The sequence below is a fragment of the Canis lupus genome, chromosome 7 (genome assembly GCF_003254725.2).
Source record: "Canis lupus dingo isolate Sandy chromosome 7, ASM325472v2, whole genome shotgun sequence".
In the NCBI taxonomy this organism is placed as follows: Eukaryota; Metazoa; Chordata; class Mammalia; order Carnivora; family Canidae; genus Canis; species Canis lupus.
In genome coordinates this window covers 65682345-65701069 of record NC_064249.1, presented here as the reverse complement: position 1 = coordinate 65701069, position 18725 = coordinate 65682345, and the positions used below count along the sequence as shown (strand labels likewise).

The following is an 18725-nucleotide window of genomic DNA, read 5'->3' as shown; positions in this document are numbered from 1 at the left end:
TCTTACCCTTCCTATGACTTGTAACTAAAAATTAGTAAAACTGGAGAAATCTTTACATATATAAAAATATAATAGATGTGTATATATGATGTGTGCATATTATACATCATATATACTCATTATTATCCATACATTTCATACATCATATATATTAGCTTATGTTTTATAGCTCAGTCCCCAAATTTTATAGATAAAAGGCATTTCTCTTATTTTTCCTTTGTGGCAGGAAGGATTAATTTGGGGATGAAAATAGCAGTGAGATTTAATGTCTGAGAATAAGATACCACTGAACATATTGCCTGCCTAAAAGTAGTTCTATAAATAATTACTTTAAAAAATTAAAAGCCACTTAAGTTTATATTAAAACTGCAAATATAATGTTGAAGTCATCATAAAACATAAAATGTTGGAGATGAACTCTAGCAGACTAATCCTGGCTTTATAGTCGTTGTTCCATTTAAAAAGTATTGTGCTCTGAGAGGCCCTGTTTACCATTGAATGAAACAAGGTACCTGACCTCGAATTGTTTATAATGTGGTGGTAGTGGTAGGGACCACACTGCTGGTCAGGTGTGGAAGTGCCTTAAATGAGCTACGGGGTAGGGTAGAAGTTGAAAGGAGGGAGTGGTTAATTCTGACCTCAGAGTTGGAAGTGGCTTCACAGAGTGCATTTGAATCAGTGGGATAGGATTTTTGCAGGGCAAGGAAAGCACCACGATGACATCCTCCAGAAAGAAGAGCATGGGCAACTGTGATGCTTTGAGGACATAGCTTTAGTGTTCAGTGTTGCTGGAGCATAGGGTGTGGAGCCAAAGGTAGGAGGTGAGACTGGTGAAGTAAGTGGAAGGTACACTTTTGAAACTGGTTCACATCAATATAAAGTCAACCTTAAGTGGGGTCCAGTTGTCTTCATTTCTAAATGATGGACTTTCTCTAACCCCCATCTGTGTTGACAAATGTGTTTCTTTTTCTATGCTAGAATACAACAATTAAAGCACTTTTTAAAAAATTTATTTATTGAGAGAGCAAGAGAGAGAGCTCACAGTACACACAAGACAGTACACGAGCTGGGGTGTGGAGTGAAGAGGGAGAGGGAGAAGCAGACTCCCCAGTGAACAGGGAACCTGATGCAGGGCTCAATCCTGAGACTCCAGGATCTTGACCTAAGCCGAAGGCAGATGCTTAACCGACTGAGCCACCCAGGCTCCCCAATTAAAACATTCTTAAGAGAGTATTTTGATAATTGATGTAAACAAAGACTGGCATGCTCCTGCTTGTACATTTTATAAGCAGGGTTTCCCCTCATCATTAGTAAGGAAAAGACTCCCTCAGAGCTGGTTGACATGCACTGGCCTCATGGCACTATGATGTAGGCCTGGGCTCTGGTTTCTCTATCCCCAGGGCTTCTCAGGGCAGGATGGTTTGGGGTGGCCTGTTGAATTTTCTGAATGGAGACATATTGGGCATGGTGTGTTGGAGATAGGAAATCTTTCTGTACCTTTTGTGGTTCATCGCTGGTAATAGACGACTGCCACGAAGAGAGGCAGACTTAAGATTTGATGCTGGCTGATTCTGCCCCTTTGGCTGAGGGGTGGGGGCGCTTACCTGCTGATTGGTCATTTTGATACAAAGTAGGTATCTTCATTCTTGCCTTATTTATTCTTCTGGGATGCTCTGTGCCTAGATAGAGCTGTTTCCCAACTAGTCACTCCTCGGTAGTAACTTCATTCAAAAACCTTGTCAGAAGAAATACTTCCTCTGAGCTGCATGGTGCTAAATCTTGGGGCTCCAAGTGGTTTGAAAGAATAAATGCGCACCTTAGTGCTTGTGGCCACAGCAGCGACTGGGGACTGATACTTGTTAGGGTATGCGTGGGTCCTCAGATGGCCTTCTGAAGAAAGTTTAGGTGCTTTGTAGGTTAATATTTAAAGTTCTTTTTATAGGTTTTACGTGCTAATATTTGCATCCTATACTGAAAAATGGAAAACACCACTTTAGTCACGTAGCTTATTACTTTTTTTTTCTCTAAGATTTCATTTTTTTATTCATGACAGACACAGAGAGGCAGAGATAGGCAGAGGGAGAAGCAGGCTCCCTGTGGGGAACCTGATACAGAACTCCATCCCAGGATCCTGGGGTCACGCCCTGAGCCAAAGGTAGATTCTTAACCGCTGAGCTACACAGGTGCCCCAGCTTATTCCTTCTTTATTAGCAAATTTATACTCCACTGTCTTTTTTTCTCCAAGGGATTAGGTCATACTGGATTTACTAAGGCATTGTGATTGGTCACAAAATAATAATTCCTGTTATTATTAACTACTACTACCATAATTAAGTAGCTGAAAGGTACATTCATGAAGGACTCATATACAATATGAGTTACTTTCACTCAGAGGAACTTGATTCTGCAGAGCAGTTCTGATTCATATGAGACTCCTGGAGAGGGTCAAAAAATTACCGCTCATCTCTTAAGTTGAATATTTTATGAGAGCCTTTAGGTTGCAGGAGAGCAGGGCATTAGTGTTAGTTTTGCATTTTATCATTGTCCTCTTGCTTTTGAGAAGATTTCTCCCTTTTCTGTATTTATTATTTACAAGATACTGGACATAGAAAAGCAGAAGCCTGCTTCTATCAAGTACTTTATGTATTTTGTGTACATTTTCTCTTTTAGTCATAATTATCACTCTACCTATGTTTTATTTCCATTTTTGATTTAGGGGGGCAGTGAGACTCAGAACAAAGTAATAGGCCCAAGGTTCTGTATGTATTTTTTTAAAAGATTTATTCAAGATTATGTACGTATTAAGAATCAGGATTTAGACTCAAGTCTGGCAGTCAGTTGTTACCTGTGGCATGCTAGAGTTTTTTTAAAACCTTTTATTTTTCAAAATTTCAATTAATTAACATTTCAGTAAGGCATAGATTAAGACATGATAAATGTGATATTGAAATCTTCAGAAAGAAAAATATTTTCTGAAAGAAATCTAATTTTTATTAGTAATTTGAGCATCAAAAAAAGTCCTGCAGAAACAGGTGGGAAAATTATGCCAGAGAAGTGATTTGCTTATAACCAAATATATAAGGCAATATTTGTAATTTTGTACAAATTTTCATGTATTTCTAATAAAATGTGTTACAGTGCTAAGACTATGTCAATTGGATAATAAAAGAATAACACATAGTGAAATTGGCTGTGGTTGGTGTACTTAAGGTAATTATTAAAAGGCAGTACTTACATCCTTCAAATGATGTGATTTCTGATACATAGTAAGTGCTAAATTAGTTGGAATTGTTCAGAATGTTCAAATTGCCTCCGGTCTTTATGAAATCATTGAAAAAGCATTTAATAGGCAAGTGTCCATTCCTCCCCCCACCGCCCCCGGAGTTTATAGTCCACGATGCTCTTTTCTAAATGAATAAAAAGAGAGTTAGAAAGTCATCAGTCTCCCACAGCGGTCTGTGAGAGTGCTGCAGTTAGGTTTTATAATTGCCTCATTTATAAGCCAGGATCCAGAGTGACTCCCTAAGGTCACAAAACCAGCCGGTGTTGAAGCCGGGACTGGAACCGATGTCTCCTGCCTCTCTCAGTTCCAGGGCTGTTACCACTCCCAGGGAGCTGACCAATCATCACAGTTATTAATATCCCACTTGCCACTCGCTGCAAGCCATGAACGTAAATATTTTGTTGGCATTTTATCTTCACGCTCCCTATGTGCCAGGCTCCCTTTCTTCTTTCAGTTCCTTCTTAATAACTCACGTTCCTGTCTGACCACACTGGCCTTTGCTGAGAAAGTCACACGCCAACCTGGCAAGGAACATGGAAGCATGTGGAGTTTGCATACTTTCATTTTGATCTCAAGGCCTTTTCTAGACTTCCCGTTTTTTGTCTTGTATGTGTGTGTGTGTTTGTGCGTGCGTGCCTGTGTGTTATGGGGAGGATAGTAAGGAGGAATAGTTAGAAATGCATTGCACTACAGTAATACCCAATGCCTTTATATATGTGTGTGTGTGTGTATATATATATATAGAGAGAGGTCAGCACAAGTATATCATTCTTTAAATAGTTTATAATATGTAAGTCCACCCAATTTATCACAGGACTGTGGCTTATTTAATAAGTGACTCATTATCACAATCTGAAAGCCAGAATGCTAGGTAAAGAAGAAGTGTGGGTAGAATGTCGTGTGCCTTCTCACGGCCTCGGGTTGGGCGGCTTCGTCGTAGAACACAAGGTTTCTCTGTAGATTACAGATTCTTTGTAGTCTCCCCCCCCACCCCCCCACCCCGCCCTGCCTCTGTAAGAATATACAAATTGTCACAAAACATGAAATAATGTTACGGGAAACATGGCCAAATTTAAGAAATCTGGCTTAGAATGCTCTGAAATGTTATTGCTAAATGAATCTTCGAAGAAAATGAATTCCTTTACTGGAACGAAAGTAATTTATTATGCATTTCATGGGTGTCTGCCAAAAGAGTTACTAGCAATATGAAGATCTAATGGATATGAATTCAATACAATCTGTTAGCTTTGTTCATGTTGAGAGCTACCTGTTATTTTTTTTCCTGAAATTTTAATAATTTTAAAAAGCATCTCCAAAGACAGGTGTTGGCATGTGCGATAATTCATAATTCAGTAACCTAGTGCACCAGACCCAGCACTTGGAATCTGTGGGAATGAGCACAACCAAATTATTTTATTGACTTCGGATTTTAAGAAAGACTTGAACAAATAAACGACAAGTATTGATCTCCGTGTCCTGTTGGAGTCTTGCGAGTAAATAGTTCCAAGTCAATATCTGACGATGTTTAAATTTACTTGCTGTGCTGCTGTTTTCGTTGTTGTTAACATGGCATGGTTTCACTAGAGCCGGGGTGCACACTCTGGAATCATATTTTTTATCTTATTAAGGGACACATATTTTTAATTTAAAGCTCTGATTAAGCTTATTTGCTTGATTCATGGTGAAGCCTTGGTATGGTCTGAAGTTTATTTCTGGGGGTTCACAGATTAGCAGCTGGAAGGAAACAGATTCAGGCAGCCAGACACTAGCTCCAGCTCTATGTGTGACTCTAGTTAGCTGCCAAGGTTTTGTAAAGCCTCTGTTTTCCTCCTACTAAAAGAGAAAAGTAATTCCTACCATCTGGTCCTTAAGAGCATTGTGTAGCATAAGTGGGAGATGCCTGCAGACCTCTTTGAAGCTCAAGGAGAACAGCACTATTTAAATATAATCTTGGAAGTTAATAGTGCTGTGCTTTATTCACATGGCATTTCCCACCCCCCTTCCCCATTTCAAGACATTAGAAATAAATCCTTACTTTCCTGGTGGGGGGAAATGAAGAGATGTAGAGCTATTGCATTAACAAAGTAACCATGGGTAGGTTTTTTTGTGTGTGTGTTTTTTTTTTTTTTTTTTAAAGATTTTATATATTTGAGAAAGGGAGAGCATGTGTGTGGGGTTGGGGGATGGCAGAGGGAGAAGCAGATGCCTCAGTGAGTAGGGAGCCCAATGTGTATAGCTCGATCCCAGGACCCCGAGATTGTGACCTGAGCCAAAAGCAGATGTTTAACTGACTGAGCCACCCAGGTACCCCCAAAGTAACCATGTTTTAAATATTTTTATTTTTCTGATAGCCACAAATTTTCACTCCTTGTGACACTTAGTACTTTCATAATGCTTTCTTGTAAATGCTGCTTGGTTCTCCGATCATGGTCTGCTTTCTCTGATTGAGATGGTGAGATTAAGTTATCCATCTGAAAGTTTTGTTATAAAAGATCATAATTCACCAAGTTTTAAATCTTTCCTTGGGATCCTTTACCACTTTGACTAGAGTAGAGCCATCCATTTTAATTCATTTTAGAAGATAAACTTTTTCTTTAGAATACCAGTGACTTCAGTTTGTGGGACAAATATTCCCCCATGCCATTTTTTAAAATTTGTTTTCATTTCATTTGTTTTTATTGAAGTTCAATTTGCCAACACATAGTATAACACCCAGTGCTCATCCCACCGCCATTTATGTTTGTGATCAGCATTTAAAAAAAAGATTTTATTTATTTGAGAGAGAAAGTGTAGAGACAGAGGGCATGAGCACTAGCAGGGGGTAGGGCAGAGGGAGAGGGGGAAACAGACTCCCCTGCTAGGCAGGAAGACCGATGTGGAGTTCGATCCCAGAACCCTAGGATTATGACCTGAGCTGAAGGCAGACGTTTAACCCACTGAGCCACCCAGGCGCCCCTGTAATCAGCATTTTACTGTTAACCCAAGGGCACTTAAACTTCGGGCTGTGCCTTTCTTCACTGTGACAAACCTGCTATTTGAATGTGTACAGATGTATGAAACAATCTGCTCCTTTGCCCAGGGTAGATCATGTGCATAGAATTGCTCTTCCCTCCTTGAAAAGGGCAGCATTCTGGGGTATGGATAGAACCTGGCCTACTCAGGCCCAGAAGGGGCGAAAGGGCCCAAGGGGGGCAGCCAGTGAGCTCTCCATTACAGAATTTGCTTGTTAAATTACAAAAATAACTAAAATATTTTGCTAAAAACTGAATTAGGTCATTGGCTACAATGACCGTGACTCTTCCTTCTTGCGAGAGAAGGTGTTTATGTTCTTTTGCTTTGAGTTGTTATGGGAGACATAAAGGGCTTTGTTTTGATTGACAATTTTTACGGGTCCTGATGGAGACAGAACGCTTGTGTGTTTGTGCCACTTCCTAAACTATTAGTGAGTCACTTTTATGTCTCCCTCCAAACCGAAATGAGTATAGTTTTTAGAGTGAAAGTTTATTTATCTGAAAGTGTTTCTCCTTTGTTGGAATTTACGCATAGTTTTTTTGAGGCAGGCCGCTATAAAACACTGGGAGAGCCTAACCTAGAGGTTACAAAAGCAGAGAAGAGAGTGTTGGCAGTGAGGGATGGCTGGCTTCCCCTCACAGAAGAGAAAGCCATAACCACAAGCTTACTTAGATGTGTAGGAAGGACAGATCAGAGGCCATGGAAGCCGACAGTCTGAATTCGAGCTAAGGAGGCAGTGTGATCATCATCAAAGTCTTAAGCTCTGGGAATGATCACACACTCACCCTCAACCTGCCTGGGATGCTGTGTTTTGTTTCTTCAGATCAGGGCTCCAGTAAGTGATTACAGCACAGAGGACAGAACACACCCCAGTTGACTCCTTTTCGGTTTCCTTCCTCAAAAATGAAATTGATGTTTATAATTCACAAGCTATAGAACCTACGTTGTTCTGGAGTGGCCGTGTCCTTTAAAGGGTTTCCTTGGCTCTGATAAGAGCTCTGATAGCCAGAGCTGCCTGAGGAGCTGTCTCTGGGCCTGCCTGTTACCGGGTCTGTGAGGTAGTGGGAAAGATAGACAGCTGCCAGTGTTGGTGAGGCCACTGCGAGCCAGACACTACTGGGCACTGACTCTATGACTTTATCAAATCAGAAATTCTTGACTTTTCAGATATATGTCCAAAAGTTGTTCTCACAGGAAAAAAAAAAAAACCAACAACCATGTGATCTGAAGATGAATTGTGCCTACTTTGCAGGCTAGTAGATATTTTCCATGACCCAGCCTGCAGAAGCCCGGGTTGTCCCTGAAGTCATTTATTCCTTTAAGAGGGAGATTTCCAGCCCAGCCATCCTGCCAGGTCTCCTACCTAACCTGGCCTGAGTTCAGTGCTAAGCCCGGGCTGAGTCTGGTGCTGATAACACATTCTTTCAACAGGAAGTGCCTCCATTTTCACTTGTCTGTGGGAGGGTGGAGGGCAGATAAGCCATGAATGGAAACACAGAACAGATTTCGGCCCCACCCTCATAATGCACTTTGATCAGAGAAAGAGCGAGGACCTCCGCCTGTGTGCACTGCCCACCAAGACTGGGAAGGATGGTGCAGCTGTGGGCATTCCACAGCCCTCCCCTCAGAGCTTCTGTTCAGGAACCCTGGCGGGGTTGGGTTGGGTTAGGTTAGGGAAGTGTCTGCTTTGGCTGTGTTCTCATGTCCGTGATCTGAACTTTCAAGGTTTTTCCACTAGATGTGGGGAAACATATTAACCAATCGAAATTTATGCTTGTAATTTTGTGTGTGTGGTACAGGATCCAGGGCCATAAATTTTCTCTGAATTTTTTTTTCCTCCAGGTTGCACTGATTCTCAATAGGTAGCTCTTGAACATCACCAAAGAGGGAAAGACACTCCAGACAAACGATGATATGAGAAGCCAGGTTTCATAAGGAGAGTTGTGCCAATTCTAGATTTCTTACCCAGTTAGAATACTGTTGCAAGAGCTCAGGTTACACTAATGCACCCATTATACCATTTTAACATCCATGGACCCATGTTTCACATCATCCAGGTTCCAGCCAATGGCAGGTGGCATGGATGTAGGTGACATCAGTTGCTTGGGATCCCCTTCTGGGCCTCTCTTCTCTTAGTGCCTCCACTCTGATTCCTCCCTGTTTGATCCCGCTACTTTATGACTTTTTCCAGGCTGGCTTGTCCTGTCCTTGAGTGCTTGTGCGTTTTATTTCTGGTGCTAATGTTTTCTACCTTCCCCAAAGTTACACTGCACTACGCCATTCAGTTAAAATATTCAAAGGAAGGTACTGATGACTAATAGATGGTCCTCTGTCCCCAAACTCTACCTGGTTCCCTTGAAATACTTCTGCATGTGCAGGAATTGTAATGATGACATAGTTAGAATTTGTATCCTGCTGTTTTTCAGTTAACATTGCATTACGGGATTTTTTCCGTTTGCTGCATGATCTTATTATTTTTAATAATTGCATAATAGTTCATTGAGCGGATGTAACTTGCTTTTCCAAACCGACCCGTATTATTAGGCATTAAGATTATTTCCATGGTTTCCACTATTATAAGTTACCCTGCAATGGCTGTCTTCCCTTGTGGAACCTTTCCCTTCCTTTGAATTCTTTCCTTATAAATACATTTCCAGAAGTGAAATTACAGAGCTAAGTAGGGTATAAAGTTCTTGTTGGCTTTGCGAACTGCCTTCTAAGGCATATACCAGAATACAGCCCCACCGGCCATGGATGAGGGGATTGGGGTTATCACGGTCTCAACAGATCTCATCGCTATGATCTCATATGTATTGTGACATAAAAATTTTGTTTTTTATTAAGATATGATTGGTATACAAAAGCTGTACATTGCAGTATTTCTTTTTTAATTTTTAAAAAAGACTATTTATTCATGAGAGACATAGAGGCAGAGACATATACAGAGGGAGAAGCAGGCTCCCTACAAGGAGCCTGATGTGGGACTTGATCCCAGGACCCCAAAATCACAACCTGAGCCAAAGACACTCAACCACTGAGCCACCCAGGTGCCCCCACTGCAGTATTTCATGTTTGAGTACCATATCCCCATTTATAAATAAGCTCCTCAAGTGTTGGTACAAGCACCTCTTTCCATTTTTTTCTGAGAAAGTCGGATGTGGCTTTTGATTTCAAATGAGCTATGAGTTGCTCACATAATTTGCAGTTTGCCTGCCCTTTGACGTAGGAGTGGTGGTCTGCAGTATAGCTTAACATTTTTGACTGGACAAAGAAGACAAAGATATTTGAGTTGATAGCTTTTGGAATTATTGCTCAAGTGTGAAGAACAAGGTGTTAGAATTTCTTTACTTAGAAGAAAGTCATTGCTGATGTGGATAGGTGGTTTTCACTTAGCTCTGAACGAGTTCCACTGCTGCTCCCATTAGGTGATGGTAGTAACTCACCTGGAAAAGGGTAGAAATGGGGAGATCAGGGACACCTGGGTGGTTCAGTGGTTGAATGTCTGCCTTCAGTTCAGGTCATGATCCCAGGGGTCCTGGGACCAAGTCCCTCATTGGGCTCCCTATGGGGAGCCTGCTTCTCCCTCTGCCTGTGTCTCTGCCTCTGTGTCTCTTATGAATAAATAAAATCTTAAGAAAAAAATAATTGGGGAGATTAAGTTAGGTCTATGCTCCTTAACAAGAATAATAAAATACTAATAGCATATGTTTGTGTTGTCTTTCCTGTTGTCTCAGATACTGTTGGAAAGACTTTATGTATGTTAATGAATTTAATTCTTGCAGTAACCTTAGGACATAGGTGCCTCTTTTAAATTTCCATTTTCTAGGGGTGCCTGGGTGGCTCCATAGGTTAAGCATCTAGCTTTTGATTTTGGCTCAGGTCTTTATTTTGGAGGCCTGGAATTGAGCTCCACATTGGCCTCTGCACAGTGCAGTCTGCTTGTCCCTCTTCCTCTACTCTCTCCCTAAAATTAATAAATAAAATCTTTAAAAAAATTCAGTTTTCCAGTTGAGGAACCTGAGACACAGGGTTTTAGTTCAGGCCTTCTAGTTTACCTCTCCCACATTGTTTCCTTGCCTCCTTTGCTTATCCTTCTGTTTCTGCTGGCTTTGCTTAAGAGTAGGTCTCTGGTATGTCCTACACACCTCCCATGCTCAATACCCTTTCCTCACTAATCTGCTTACCGTGGCAAGGCAACATGCTGATGCTTTCACAAGCACTGTACTGTCACAGCCCTGCTTGAGGGTTGATGTGAAGGCGAGTTTTGCCAGGAGGAGCCTTGGAGAGGTGACCTTACTCCGTAGGTGGCTGAACTAGGATAGTACTCAGAAGTCCGTCCACACTGGTCCCCACTGTTGCAGGCTGCGTGCGGCCCATCCCCAGGAATCCTTTCCCTTCCGTGTCCTTTTTTTGACCTATTGCTCCAACCCTATATCTCAGCCACTCATTTGTCATTCATGATAGGAAGTTGATCATTGTTACTTTCCAGTGTGTATGTGGCCTGGGAGCTCATCCAGGGAACAACCGTGTCTTTGGGGCCTGGTGTCTGGCTCTCATAAGCATCTTGCTAATGTTTCTCGTTGCTGACTTGTGGTAGTGACCAACCCCTCTGCTATCTCAGCATGTCTGGCCATGTGAGGTGGGCTGCATCCTGGGCCAATCCAGGTATCCCTTTTTGATTCTGAATGATACAGATCATTCAAATCTGTAGTGAATTCAGATTTAGTCAGATAAATGCACATGTGCTTTTTCTGGAAATAGGTAGATCAGTTATGAGATTGGATGTGACATAAATCATTTATAATTGCATTAACTCTTTTTATTAGTTTTATGGTAGCTCCTTCCTAAAATGAGGCCTTCTGTGTAATTGAATTTTTGTTTAAAATAAACTTTTGTTTATTTCTTTGGGTGTTAAATCTGAGTCCATGTTGGATTTGCTCATAGTGGAGTTTCTGGAATTAATGGTTAAAGTTGGTTACCATATTTATATGGGTAACGAGAACCATAGCTTTGTGTTTGACAGGATTCTTTGAGCCATTTCAAAATCTGTTTTAAGTTTTAGACATCTCAATGACTTCGTAAAATGTTTTTTATGTACCCAAAGCCCTCAGTTTAAGTCTCCTGTTAATTTAAAAAGAAGTTTGAGGGTAGCCCGGGTGGCTCAGTGGTTTAGTGCCACCTTGGCCCAGGGCGTGATCCTGGAGACCCGGGATGGAGTCCCACGTTGGGCTCCCGGCATGGAGCCTGCTTCTCCCTCTGCCTCTGTCTCTGCCTCTCTCATGAATAAATAAATAAAATCTTAAAAAAAAGAAGTTTGAGTGTGGTGGTACTGTTGTGACTGGATTTTTACAAACCCTCATTTTTGCCAGGAAAGGGAAGGCTTGGTTCCCCGAGGGGCTGGATTGGGAAGTTGGGATGGGCAGATAGGAAGTCCTACGACCAGACCTTCTGAAGCCCTTGTTCCCAGCCTCATGCAGGTATTGTGAGGATTAGAGAGAGAACCAGATTTTTGATTCCAGAAAGAGCAGGACTACATTGACTTCCAGGCCCCTGAGTTGGAGCCAAGGGGGGCTCAGCATATACCTTCCATTCAGTTCAGCCTGTGTGTGGTGCCCAAAGTTTCTCTGAAGTAGATGCCACATCAGCTCAGCCAGACAAATGGATGTTGTGTCAGGGGGAAAATATCCAGTAATTTATGGGATGAAACTGTGAAAGGTAGGAAGAAATAACAGATTTCTGAACTTTTTAGAAGGAAAAAGCCATGATTTAAGTATGGATTCATGGCTAGATTTTTTTTTAGGCCTTTATTTATTTACTCATGAGAGACACACAGAGAGAGATAGAGGGAGAAGCAGACTCCCTGCGAGGAGCCTGATGTGGGACCTGATCCCAGGACCCTGGGATCACGCCCTGAGCCAAAGGTAGATGCTCAACCAGAGCCACCCAGGTTTCCCTCACGCCTAGATTTTTTTTTAATGAACTTTTGACTTTGGAGTGATTTTAGGTTTATGGAGAAGTTGCAGAGGTGGCAACCTTCACTCAGTTTCCCCAGATGCTAGCCTCTCAGGCTTCCACAATGCTTTGTCCAAATCATGGAAGAAGCATTGGTCTGTGACTGACGCAGGCTCGGCACCATCTCTCCCCCACCGCCCCGCATGCTGCTGGCCCCAGGCATCCATCTCAGGCCTGGCCTAGCAAGGGCCCCCCTTCATGCAGAGCAGTTCTTCTGAGCTTGCTCTGAGCTGTGAGTTTTTTCTCAATGAGCCTCATTTAGGGTCTGTCTGACTTAAAGCGAGGTTCCGGGCTTTCAGGCAGAAGACCATAGAGGTGATTTCCCTGCTAACATCACAGCGGGAGAATGTGACATCTTGTCAACAGGATACTGGCCTGTGGCTCCTCTGTGGCCACAGGGGCTTCCATTCTTTTTCCAAAAGGGTTGAGAGAGTGTGATGGTCTTTCCACTGTCTTTTCTCTTTGGAAGGAAATGCAAGTGTTGCAGACAGGGTGGTGTTTTCAGGTGGAAGGAAGGCTGATATGTATAGACTTCTTAGCTGCATCAGCTGTCACTGCACCTGTTGTTTCCCTCAGGAACCTGGATGTCACTTGTGAGGTTTCTATATATCCTGTAACTACCTTCTTCTTCTTCTTTTTTTTTTTTTTTGCAAAGATTTTGTTATTTGAGAAAGAGAGCATGAGCAAGAGCAGAAGGGGAGGGAGAAGCAGATTGCTGCTGACCAGGGACCCTGAGGTGAGGCTGCATCCTAGGACCCAGGGATCATGACCTGAGCCGAAGGCAGATGCTTAACTGATTGAGCCACCCAGGCACCCCTAAATCCTCTAACTTCTTAACCAAGTATAACATGCATATAAATCCTGAGGGGCACACCCCCGTATTTTCTGTACCTGCCTGTCAGCACACATGTTGCTGGAAGGAACAGTGGAGTGTTCTGCAGGTTGAAGTTGTGGCTGATTCATGTGTACAGGCTGAGTTCTGACACCCAAGAATAGTATGTGCCTGCATTCAAATTAGTAAAGGATGCAGCAAGAAGACTTGTTATTTTTGATATGTCAGAGCTTTTGGGGGCACTGTGTGCAGATGGGGCACTGTCTCTCTGATGTACACGTCACTGACCTTGTCCTTGGAGCCACACTGAGCAGCTTGGGCGTCATGCTAGTCAGGGCTAGATTTAAGAAAAAAGCCAAAGGCAACGGCTTTCTCAAACTGTAGTCTAAACATGATTTTGGTTATTTTGGTTTGATTCTATGAAATTATATCATGTTTTCTATTTGCCTTTTTCATTTGGATGGAAGGAAGGAATGAATGAAACAGAACAGTGATATTTTGCTTCAGGTAATTGCCACAACCATGACAGACACAGGATGTTAGCATTTACTTTATAATATGCTCTGCTCTCAACATGGCCTGTTCTCCTCGAAAAGAATTTAAAGGTAAATGCAGTAGATGTTAAAGCCTGTGTACGGGTTACTTTTCCATGAAGTCAGTGCTCAAAAATTTCATTTATCAGGCCTTGCTGAGCTGTGTAGCTTTCCATTTTAGACTTTGGCGTAACTGCTAAGGTTGTGGCTCTGCTGTGTGTGTGTGTGTGTGTGTGTGTGTGTGTGTGTGTTACTTTGTTTCTCTTGGGAAATGATTAGATTGTGTGGGCATCATTAAGACCTGTTTACCCAGGTGGTATGGTTTGCCTCACTGTCCAAGAGCTGAGAGTTTGGCACTGTTTATAAAAGATTTTTATTGACGTATTCATTCATGAGAGACCAGAGAGAGACAGACACAGGCAGAGGGAGAAGCAGGCTCCACGCAGGGAGCCCGATGTGGGACCCGATCCCGGGTCTCCAGGATCACACCCTGGGCCGAAGGCGGCGCTAAACCGCTGGGCCCCCGGGCTGCCCTGGCACTCTTCATGGATAGGCCTCACGCGGTTCCCCTTTGCCACCTTGTCCAGCTGCGCATCTCGCTGCGTGGCTGCTGCCATGAGGCCTCAGGTTCACGGGAGAATGTTTCTGAGAGTTTGTGCTGCCAGGGTTAGGCCGAGGGCGCCCGCGCAGGGAGCGGCTCTCGCCCGGCCCCACGGCCCGTGGCAGGTGTCCCCGCGTGCAACTCGCAGGGGACTGGCGCCTGACAAACGTGTCGGTAACCGTCTCTCCCCTTCTCTTTCCTCCCCATCCCTCTGCGGCCAGGCGGGCGCCTCAGTGCTGTCCGGCGCAGGAGAGAGCACTAACCCCGAGAACGGCGGCGGCGGCGGCGAGCTCAAGTACTCAGGTCAAGATGGGTTGTACATTGGCGTCAGCCTGGCCTCCCCGGCCGAAGTCACGTCCTCGGTGAGACAGGATTCCTGGTGCGCCCTCGCCCTGGCCTGAGCCGCGCCGCGGGAGCGGAGGGCACCCGGCCTGCGGGGACTTGGTCCAGCCGTCCCAGCCGGGGCGAGTGTGCTGACAACGCTGACGGAACGTTCCTCTGATGCGTGATTTCCGTGCCTTTATTTTGAAAGAGATGTGTTTCCCAAGAGGCTTGCTCTGCCTTCCCTCCCTGCCCCTGTCTCTGAAGAGCCAGAGAGAAGATGGAGAGCTTCGGAGCGCAGGTGCAGCCCGCCGCGTGTCGCCACCTCCCTGGCCACCGGCCACTGGCCACGGCACGGCCACTGCCAGCCAGCCTGCCTCTGGGTCCGCCGGGGATCTGTGTCCGCTGTGCCGCTTCCAGAAACCGGGACTAGGACCGGGGCCTTGCCTGCTAAGGAATATTGAGAGAGATTTTTTTTTTTAAAAAGATTTTATGTGTATTGCCCCAAATCATGTGCTTCTTCTGATCGGTTTTGGTTGTTCCAGAATTTCTTCGTACTTTTTCCACACCTGAATTTCACATGCTTTCATGGAGAAGACCATTTGAGGCCATTTGGTACACACTCTGGAGGCTGAGTCAAAAATATTACTCAGTTTGCAAGACTGCGTTATAACTGTAACGTACACTGTGACTGACGTTTCTCAAAGTTCATATTGTGTGACTGACCTGAAGTCAGTCGGGATTTGTAAACAGGGTAGCAAACAAGATATTTTTCTTCCATGTAAACAATAATTTTTTTAAAAAGTGCAATTTGCGTTGCAGCAATCAGTGTTAAATCATTTGCATAAGATTTAACAACATTTTTTATAATGAATGTAAACATTTTAACTTAATGGTACTTAAATAATTTAAAAGAAAAAATGTTAACTTAGACATTCTTATGCTTCTTTGACAACTGCATCCCATTTCTATATTTCCAATTGTAAAAGAAAAATACTTCAAGAACAAATCTTCTCTCAGGAAAATTGCCTATATCCATTTGTTAAGAATTTTTATACAAGAACACGAATATCCCTTCTTTATTTTACTGTGGAATATGTGCTGGAAAAATTGCAACAAAACTTTACTACCTAACAAATAACATTTGTAAATATTCTAGGCATCTGTACACACTACGATGAAGTCTATAGTGTGACTAACCCACAGGCAGGTTGGTTTACATTAATTTTTTAAAGATGGGATGTCATGGAAACCTATTTCACCAAAGTTTTGAAAATAAAAAGGGTATTGTTTTGTCTTCTGTACAGTGAGTTCCTTCCCTTTTAGTTTCATTTTGATACTGTATGTGGCTAGAGATATTCATATAAAACAAGTGCATGTGATGTTTGCAAATTGCCTTTCGGCTTTCCTTTCAACAAATTGTCCTTTGGGAGTTGCTTCATACCTTGGTTTATTTGAAATTGGCATATGGAGTTGTCACCTTCAATTTGCATTGGGGGCAATTTTTATAAGTGAAAAGGACCCACTATTCTATGATAACATGGGAGACTGTTTCACAACACAATGGTGGCATTTCATTTTGGGCTCCCTAAGTGTGAGGCATTTTTTACTTCTTTTCGTGATTATAGTCATACTATGGGGGCCAGCCTGAGTCTTCCAAGAGAGAGGAAGTCTTGCCTTGTGGTGGGTTGTATTGCAAGTGAGACTCTAAGCTGGGGAGAATGTGCATCCGGGGAAGCTGCTGAATCCTGCGTACACCCTGATACCAAACAGACTAGAACAGTGGTCTGGGTGTGGCATCAGACCACACGGCTTCAGGTCTCTGCTCTGCATGCATGAGCTCTGACCTTGGACAAGTCACCCCATTCTCATTTTCCTCGTCTGTAAAATTAAGTCCAATTAACATATAACTCTTAGGATATGCGAGAGAATCCATATGAAGTGCCGAGAGCAGTGTCTGGCACATAGGAAGCATGAAGTGTTGACTTTGAAGTAGGGTAGCAGGAGCTCTTACCGCGTGGGTGTTTTGAATGTCTTATTCCCTGTGGCGTATTTAGAAGTTTATTGTCTGTGAGGGTCTGGTGTCCCTCGATCCACTTGCACTTTTTGAGCAAGGCTAGGATGACTGAAATGAGGGATTCTCTAGCCCAGGGAACAGCAGAGTTGGAGGGAGGGAGCATGCTTGAGACACACCAGTCTGAGTTCCGCTGACGGGGTTGGTCTGACAGCAAAAGAAAATTATTATCCCGACTACTTTTTCCCCTTTCTCTTCTTAACAGTTCTCATTACTTTGAGTGCTTTCTGGTGGGTGGGTTGGAAATTGTTAGAGTTAAAATGCTTTGGTTAGAAAATAAGTTTTTCTTATTGGGGCTTCCAAATAATCTTTTTTCTGGGGATGGTCTCAGATGTTACTCCTTCAAACCCAAGACACCATCAGGTTGCTAAAGCTCTCCTCCTCCTTCTTCTCCTTCTTGTTAGAACATAAAGGGAAAGAAATCAAGCTTTCATAAAATAAATTACAAGGAGTAAGAATAAGGGGAACAGGGCTTCTTGTAGCCTGTCTTAACACAATGGCCTCTCTCCTAAACTAGGCCTTTTCAATGGTAACTTTCTCACCTGTGATTATACATAAAGAAGTTTGGTAATTTGTTCCAAATATATGATCTCAGCACTGCTCCTCCAAAGTGTGACATATAAAAAAACCAAGTCATTTCTCAAAAGGGAGTGTATTTAAATCGATGGTGCACCTCATCTTACAGAGTCCTTAGACCCATTACCATGGGTTGCAGAATTTCTGTCCTCTGTTGCCTATGGCTGACTTTAGGCTGCCTTACATAACTAAGGTTCCTGTCTGGGGTCTCTCTTTGGGGCCACTTTATGTTGTTTCCTGGTGCCTATGGGAGGGCCAGGAAAGCAAAGGGAGCCATTCATTTCCCCCTGCAAATCAATTAACTTCTTGCTCATGGGAAATGTTTTCCCCAGTCCTTGGAAATTTGATGTAATTTCAGATCATAGATAAATTAGCTGCTGGGAGGGCAATACAGCAAGTCTTTGGTGGCTAAGCCAGATTCCAGACTGCTTTTAATTTTGGGTAGTGCGGTAGCTTTGGCGCATTCAATTCTATGTACTGGCATTTTTCATGGCGTCTTCAGATCTTACGACTCTGAGAAGGAAATAATAGCGTGTGTGTAGGCGAGGCAAGGTAGGGGAGCAGGGATCAAACATTCAGGGTAAGGCAGCTCTTGCTAATTAAAATGTGTTTTGTTTCTGGGTTGAAATACTATGTCAGCTTGGCAACACTCCTGACTGATCCCCTGTTGTTTGGAAGCTCTAATGGGGAGTCAGACATGAATTTGATTATTTTAAATAAGAAACAATACATTTGCTAGACCAAATCTTTCAAAACAGGGTCTGTGGGATAATTTATCTACAGCTCTGCTGGCTACTTGAGGCTTTGAGATGGATTCAGTGTGGCTGAACCTGTAACTGCAACCAAAGCAGACCCTTCTGATGTGGACCCTGGTGGTGGGTGGGGGCTGGGGCACCCAGACAAGGTGGTAGCCATCTGTAGCACCTGCAGAGGAAAAGAATCCTATGGTGTCTTTGACGGGTTCAAATGTCAGATATTAGGAGATTGGAAAGCCTAAGTAAATTTACAGGGCCTTTGGATAAAATAAATTATGGCTGATACACATAGTTTGTAAAGGAAAGTTAGGATGTGGCAGGTACACGTCTGAGTTAGACGTTAGAGCAAGCGACTGTGCTCCCAGTGAGCACGCTGGCCTCTCTGTAATCTGCATCTCTAATTTGCTTGGAAAGCTTTTTTGGGGTTGTTTGCTTTTAAGGAATGGGCATTTAAAAAATGGCTAAAGTATATCAATTAGAGATGAAATAATACTTTAATTAGTAGAAGGGCTTATGTTTCAATCATCAGTGGTTCCCTGTAGTAAGATCATCATCTGGGTATCCCTTCACTTTGGGGCAAGTCATTTCCTCTCTCTGGACCTCAGTCTCCACACAGCCATAAAATGCAGAAATCAGGCAGCAAGCGTGGTTGCTCAGAGGTCCCTTCCATCTGCATTTGCTGCCCACAGGTCCACACGTAGATTATACGCAGAGGCGATGGCGCGT

General features: G+C 43.1%; 1 protein-coding gene across 3 annotated transcripts in view; it reads left to right on the top strand.

The window, feature by feature from the left end:
• The window catches only part of GATA6 (GATA binding protein 6), a 32202-nt gene extending 16304 nt beyond the window's left edge, over positions 1-15898 (top strand). For all 3 annotated transcript variants that reach the window (XM_025429332.3, XM_025429333.3, XM_035718785.2), the window contains exon 7: positions 14495-15898. In XM_025429332.3, the coding sequence (XP_025285117.1) occupies positions 14495-14674 (180 nt within the window). In that variant the 3' untranslated portion in view covers positions 14675-15898. The remainder of the gene's footprint in view (positions 1-14494) is intronic.
• Positions 15899-18725: the final 2827 nt, after the last annotated feature.